The sequence below is a fragment of the Centruroides sculpturatus genome, unplaced genomic scaffold (assembly GCF_000671375.1).
Source record: "Centruroides sculpturatus isolate CEXI.00-Female unplaced genomic scaffold, Cexi_2.0 scaffold1650, whole genome shotgun sequence".
Lineage (NCBI taxonomy): Eukaryota > Metazoa > Arthropoda > Arachnida > Scorpiones > Buthidae > Centruroides > Centruroides sculpturatus.
The window spans coordinates 142,396-150,663 of NW_019385849.1; the positions used below are offsets into that span (position 1 = coordinate 142,396).

The 8,268-nt window shown below is 24.9% G+C and overlaps 1 protein-coding gene across 1 annotated transcript in view; it reads right to left on the minus strand.

Moving 5' to 3' along the window:
• Positions 1–7,465, minus strand: part of LOC111642503 (dr1-associated corepressor-like) — a 31,237-nt gene extending 23,772 nt beyond the window's left edge. The window contains exon 1 of the mRNA XM_023388856.1: positions 7,163–7,465. Coding sequence (XP_023244624.1) covers positions 7,163–7,204 — 42 coding nt within the window. The 5' untranslated portion in view covers positions 7,205–7,465. The remainder of the gene's footprint in view (positions 1–7,162) is intronic.
• Between the last annotated feature and the right edge of the window lie 803 nt (positions 7,466–8,268).

An 8,268-nucleotide genomic window follows, 5' to 3' on the forward strand; every position in this document is an offset into this window, starting at 1 on the left:
GATGCTAGAAAAGGGTCTAATACGACAATATTGGCCCAGATGGCGCAGGCCCAAGGATCCCTGGTTGGATGGGAGGAAGCAGAAGTCGTGAGACAAGTACACTCACCAACTTTGGCGAGGACGGCCGAAAAAATGGAGATATACAGGAGCAAACTTAAAGACGGATGCATTAATGCTAGGGATGCGGAAGGTCTTCCCTCGGCTTGGAAATTTGCCGTTAAAAAGCTTACAAGTAGCGCATCATCTGAAATATGATATTTAATTGATTTAAAGGAAACTTAGTATTAATGTTTAGTCGTTGTAGTATATTATTTATTATTTGGTATCGTTTACAATTTATTTTTATTCTTATTAATTGATATGTTATCAGTTTATTGATATTTTTGAACTTATTGTTCCATTTATGATGTATTCCATTTTCATATATTTGAGCCTGATGATGATCCGTTAAGTGGATCGAAAACGTTCGTTTTTAATAAAACTCCCTCAGCAAGCAATAAGGTGTTGGTTACGTTATTTGTTTATTTTTGCTGGGTACGATTGTATTCAATATTAAAAATTTATATGTATTTTGTATTATATTGTATTAATAAACAAAATTATTAGCTTATTTTTCACTTATGTAGAACCTAACCCTATACCTCACTGTAAATATGGGTTCGTTTTACGCCAATTCGATTTGCGCTGGCTTTTGTAGGAACGGAACTGCTGCGTAAACCGAGGGCTACCTGTATTTGCTTGTTTCTTCTATTGATTTGTTTTGATTGACATCTTCATTGACATTTTCCAGTTTAACCACAATACAATTGTATTTCAGAATCATCAACATTTGCCAATATATTTCCACTAAAAAATAGCATTTATAATATTAATAAACTTTTATAAATGACATGTGTAGTGGAAATATGTTGACAAAGATAATGAATTCACAATGTTATTAAAGTTTATAATCAAACTACCCAATACACTTATATTACCAAACTATCTGCTGAATTATTTATCAGACTATATTAAAGCTAAATTAATCTATATATATATATATATATATATTTCACTTTTCAGCCAAAACTACACATCACACATGAATGGTGTTTGTATGTGGTAGTAGCCACAAGTCTCCATTCATGCAATATGGTGGTTGCGTCTCGATAGCTATAAGGGTGCGGGAGATATGGGAACTTAAAGTGACTTTAAGCCCCCATTGATTTTCTATTTCAATTTTAAAAATGTTCGAACTGTTTTAAATTCGAATTTGTATTCAAATTCGAATTGGTTCGATTATAGAACGATTGTAAACGTTCCAGAAAATTGATCAAATTGAAAATAGTTCATTTGACTGGACATAAAACTTCTCTAATTAGTCTAGAAACGGGGGACCTAATTTTTGCATTCTGTGCTATAAGGGTGTGGGAGATATGGGGTTGAAAGTGGTTGACTTCGAAGATGTGTAACAATGAAAATGTCAACAATAGAAGTGTTAACAATGGAAGTGTTGAGTAACAAAGGAAGTGTTAATATATACGGCATGCAAGTTTTACAGGCGGTTTTTTGCGTTTTTGCAGAAAATCAAACATATTTTTAGATGTATTTTGATTTAAAACTGTTTGTGATCAGATCTATTATAAGTACATATTCTTTTTCTTCACATGTATGTTTGTATTTTATATGTGCACACAAACTTAATATAATCATTTTCTTGAGTGAAGCAAAGTACTTCAGTTGGTCATCTAATAATATATCAGCAAAAAATTGGAAATGTCTGTTATAAAATTCTGTCTTACTATCACAGCTCTTCATTATATCACTCATTTGGATTTATCACTCTTTTTTGATCTTCCAAAAGTAAAAGCACTTTAGCCAATAATTTTAAAAAAATTAGATGCTGTTGAACTTCTGCTGGCAAAGAAATGTTACCTTATTCCAATCATTGACTTTGAAACTATTATTGTATGAAGTATAACCTACAAAAAATCAAGTTGGCATGAACATTGAAAAGAGAGAAAGCAGGTGGATAGATATATGTCAGTTATATTGCACCATCAGATATATTGTTCATTTAGTTTGTCTCCCAGTATGCATGATATGAGGGGCTACCATATTAGTATGCTGAATTGAAATTAGAAAATTTTCATTTTGGGAAAATTACCATTTTTTTCCCTCTAATTCATCTATATTATCTTCTTACTTTAACACACTAACTTGTATTTCTAAAATAAATCTTAAACAACACTCATTAAAAACTGACAAACATTTATGTCCAAAACAAGACTTGAATCTATAACCTGACAATCAAGGAAAAACTCTCAAATAAACTTGACACAATTTCAATTATAACAAAGACAATAAAATTAAGAAATGGCAAATTTATGAATTTATGTCAGTCAAACTTATGACTGACTGGCACGAATAAAAATACATGTTTGAATTTGAATAGTCATGAATAAAATACAATAGCTTAAAATTGACAACTGAAATGAAATAACAGTATTGTTTTGAGATTATCATATGTATAACACATTTATACATAAGTAAATGAATATCACAGAATCAACCTATGCTAATTTTTCAAAAAATGTTCAAGCAAATCATTAGTAGGAAAGAAAAATACTAAAGTTCTCACAGAAAAAAATTAAAAATACATTTTTAATGTATGGCAAAAAGACAACATATTCAGAATTTATTTTAAAAAAAAAAGGTGCTAATATGAAAAGAGAATTTATATTGCATTACATAAATTAAAATGTTACATGTTACCTATGTCTTTATCAAAAAGTTTTAATTCTATTATTTTATTCTAGTTTAAAGCTTTTTTTAATTAATTATTAAGGATATATATACTATATGTATATCCTTAATAATTTCTATTAATATAAACTTAATAGAATTAAAACGTTTTGAAAAAGACATAGGTAACATGTAACATTTTAATTTGATGAAACTTCTTTCCAAAATATTTAGGAGAAAATTCTCAAAAGATGATATATGATGTGTATTGATGATATATTTGTACATATAGAAATTTGCAAACTTCTGCATTCTTGAAACAAAATTAATATAAAAAAAAAGAATAAAATAGATAATAAATTTAACAATCAAAAAAATTTTATTCATTCCTTATGAAAACAAATATCTAAGAATGACATTTCTGGATATTTAATTGACCTACTCTTGATTTTGAAAGAACATTGAATAAAACTGATTCTATTCTCTCTTGAAATGAATGAAACATGTGTGTTTACATAACACTTAAATAAAAGCTATTCTTTAATCACTATATATGAAATCTATTTAAAATAAATATAGTTAGCAGTAAAAACATTTTTTTTAAAGGTTTTCTATTTCAGGAGATAATTCATCATTCTGCTATTGCAATTAGACAATAAAATATACTTGTTTTAAAAAAATTTGGATTTAAAAACTCATAAAATTTTGAAGACCAAATGAAAACAAAATTTCTATAAAAATCACAAAAGTATCAGATGACATTTTAACTAAATAGCAGTCACTTTTAGCAAAATTGAAAAAAATTTGGTAACTTAATATTTTAACATATTTATATCTTCTCTCTGAAGCTTATTCAACTAATTTTTCAGCCATGACTGCACTCCTCTTTTTTAAAACTCTTCCCACTTCTATACAAATTTCTAATTTTAATAAATACTTTTAATATAAAAAATTTAGTCATTTACATATTTTCATCAAATTTTATAATTCATTCTTCTATTATTTTCAATAAAAGTATATACAAAGCCTATCCAGAAGTGTTTATTTCTCTTATATATAAATATATTGCAAGATAATTTAGTGAGATATTATTCTATGTAACTTTGACTTTTGAATAATAAACAATGTTTTTGAAAAAATATTCATGAGTTATACATTTGCAATATGATAAATTAGAACAAGCTAAACAATAGTCATGCTATTGTAATTTGTAACTTAAATTTGCTTAGTAAAAATGATTTGTTTCTCTCATAATTAGAAAAATTCTCTCTCATATTTAGGATATTATTCGGTTCAAACAGTTGAAAAATACCTTAAAAATAATAAAACAGAGGCTTTAAATAATTCTTCATTTTTGAAGGTAAACATTGTAAAAAAATATTACTGAAAAATTTTATTTCATTGAATATATAAATTAGTATTTAAAATATTTATGGTAGTAATAAATCCTTCCTAGATCTGATAACTGCTAAAAATATACAAATTCAAAAACAAGCATCTAGCTATATATTAGAGCATTGATATTGAACCCATATTGAAAACCTTGACCCAATTTTCAATATGAAATTCCTGGGTTTATAACTGCTAAAAGGTGTAACTTTCTTTTCAAATTTTTAAAGCATAAGCTACCTATTTATAAAAAGAACAATTGCTGTTTTTACTTGCAGTTATGAAATATGTGTTAAATAAATATTTTTCATCAATCATATCTGTACAATGCCAATAAAGAAAATATCTCAAAATAAAAGCATAGATTACTTTTTAACAAAAATATACATCCTGCAATGCTTTTATCACATTGACATTGTAATTTAAGATATTTGAATAACAAAAACAAAATAATATATATATGTAGCATATTTAAAAGATTTATATCACCAATCAAATTTATTATCAAATATTTCTCAATTCAATTGCAACTTCAATTGCACATAAATATATATATGAAAATAAAAGAAATAAATTAACTTTAAATTAAAATTAACTAAGCTCAAAATGGCATGTGTAAAAAGGCTCTTTACACTATTACTCTCAAATTCCTTTCTTCTATTTGTACCTGGCAAATTTGCTTGATCTTCAAGATATGTCAAGGTCATTGGTATTGTCATTATTGTTGTCAACATTATTGCTTCAGGATAAAGAAACACAACCAAAGTATAATAAACAGATGTAAATTTATAAATTTTTATGAAACATCCTTTATATTAGGTAATAAGATTGCAATTATTTTAAATAACAAAAAAAATTCTAAATTATAATTTTTGAATTTACTCTTATTTATTACAAGTAATTTTTTAAATTTATGATTTGAAAATAATACTTTTCATGCCACCAATATTAAAATTTGTTTCAAAAATTTTATAATTTACATTGATAGATGATATACAGCAGTATATTTTTCAACAATATTCCTTTTTCATTATACAGTACTATATATTATGTTTTTTTTATTTATAACTTTAATTTGTTAATTATTATAAAGAAATTGTTGTCAATTTTAATTACATTTTAAAATTTTCTGAATAAATTTTTGAGAAAAAATAATTGTAATTATTAATAAAAAATTCTCAAAAGATGATATANATAATTTATTCATTATTCAAATAAATATAAGTGTAAAAAAATTAAAACCAAATTTCTTCTTAAATACAATAAAGATTTAACAATAAACTAAAATTATTCTGAATATACATAATTTAAATATCTGCTTATTAAGAGACAAAAATTTCAAAATAAAATAAACTTGTGATTATCCAGCTTAATGTGGAGGACAGCCGAGCTGAATAAGGATAAAAGTTGGATAACACGGAGATTGAAAATATGGCATTTCCTGTATAATTAAGCATGTCAGTGTATCCCATATGTGATAATGTTTGAATTCAAAATTTTCAGCAAAAGCAAGCTGGTAAGATATCTGCAATTGCTATTTGTGGAATAACCATATGTTTTTTACAAAACATTTGTAATCATATTTTTACACATTATTATTTAATAATAATATAATGCATTATAAAATTATATTATTTTGTACTTGTTTACAAAAAAATACTTCTTGACATGACTGACTGGACTGGTTAATTGTGGGCAGATGATCATGAGTCTACTGTATTTAATTTTGGAAATATTTTTTCTTCAACAGTTTCAGCCATTATCCTTTATATTCAATTTATATCTGATTATTCTAAATATTTTTAGCCTCTATACTATTTTGTCAAAATAAAATAAAACAAAAAATCTGGTTTATTTCATAATAGAAGTAAGAATGCCACTTTAAATACACTTGTAAAAAACAAGTGACAATATATTCAATTTGAATTTATTTGCTATAAAAATGCTCAGTTGGTTAGCTAAGTGTTGATAGAGCATCCAACTTTGCAAAAATATTTTATTTGATGATTGTCAAACTCATTACAAAGCAAAACTGTTGTTTATCAATTATTCATTTTTATTTTAAATTACATAAGTATAGTCTTAAAACTTCAGATTACCACCTCTCAGATAAAAAATAAATAATCCTCTGAATAATAAAACAAACAAACCAAAATAAAACCAGGGGGGGAAAAAACTTTTGTTTTGTATTATTCAACAATTACACTGAATCTGTTTAAGATTCAAATTTTATTCTTGAACAATATTCATAAAATTTTAATAATTTATAGGCTACATACTAAATGAAATATTGTAATTTAATTAAAATAAATAAAAATATTAATTATGTAGATTACATATATTACTAATTTAATAACTAACTCAAACCATCTAACTAAAACATATTACTTTTTCAAAAAATTTAATAAAAATTGATGAAGGGAATACAGAGTTACAGCCTGTACAGTCCTAATGACAAAAATAGATATCTTTATCCATAAAAGATAAATCAAATTACATTTATAATCCAAAAATAACATGCTTATCCCCATAAACTTGTATATGACGTGCTTATACACATTAACCCTTTCTTTTCATTAACTGCATATCTTTCTATACTGTATGACACTTACAGAATAAACTCCACATAATTTACTACTATTTAAATTGGACAATGTCTTATATCCTAATAACGCAGCTAAATCCAATACTAACACTCAATTCATATAATATAAATAGCATTGATCTTTCCCCAAACCATACATAGCAAACTTTATACCTAAAGAAATCAATGACAGCAGGTCTCACACTATCCGTGGTAAACAAGAGTATAAAAACACAACTAGTTGTGTATAAGAAAGAAAATATAGTTGTTTGAATTAATATTTTAAGAAATTCATATGTAATATTTCATAGCATATGCAGAAATTGCTTCACTTCATTATATTTTTAAGGTAAATAAAGTATATTAATGTTTTTCTTTGCAGCATCATTCAATGCTTGTCAATCTGACAAAGAAACTTTTATAAAAGATTGAAACTTGATAAAGATAAAGGTAAGAATTACTTACAGGTGGAAACCTGGCATTATATTTCTTTTTCTTACTCGGCATCTTTTAATCCTAATTATAAAGAGTACAAAATACTTTCACAGTTACTATGTGCATAGGCCTATATCTTGGCATTCATCTTGTCATTTATTCTATTGCTTTCTTTATATTTCAACATGGAAATGATATTTACATAAGTTTTGTTTACGTTAAATATTTTCTCGATAAGTTCTTCGTAGCAATATTTTATTCTTTATTTTTTTTTTCTTCCAGTTCAAACTTTGAATTTTATTTAGATAGCCTCACGTTCCTCAGAAATTTCAATCAGCGCTATCTGGTGAGCAAATTAAAAATTTGTTTTATTAAAAAATTAAAATTTATTTATTTATTTTTTTATAATTTTTTTTTTATTTTTAAGAAATTATAAATTTTATAATTTATTAATTATAAAAATATTCATTTATTTAAAAATATATATGAAATATATAATAAATGTGTGATATAAATTTTAAATGTAGGTGTCGATATGATAAACGATACGATTGTTGTCTTTTATTTAATATTTTAACGAGATAATTAGATATTTATTGTTTTTTTAAGGATAAAATTCTTATTGTATTAATCATAGTAAAATTATTTTAAATCGCAATTTTCTAGTTTTTTTATTTATTTATTAAATAATTACATAGCGCTTCAAAAAATAGAATAACATAGATAAAAAATTAGTCACTTTTCGGTAATGGTTGAGAGATCGCTAAAATCGAAATTCAATTAAAATTAATATATTTTCTTGTTTTATTGTTTCATTTAAATAAATGTTTTTGAACTTATCCAAGAAATATATCAAATAAGAGCGAATATTTCTTTAAATTTAAACCTTATTTCTCTTATTGACGAACTATAATAGAAGGAATCCAAAGTTTAGTAACACGATAGAAAAGTACCGGATATTTTGCATAATAATATTTTTAGAAATATTATCTGTAATGTTATTAACGTTACATCCTGTGTATTACAGATATTTATAAAATATTATGTATTTTATTTATATAATTTCGTTAATATTTTAAATATAACCAGAGTCGATAGATATACTGGTCTCTCAGCTACCAATAGTGCTAATGCTA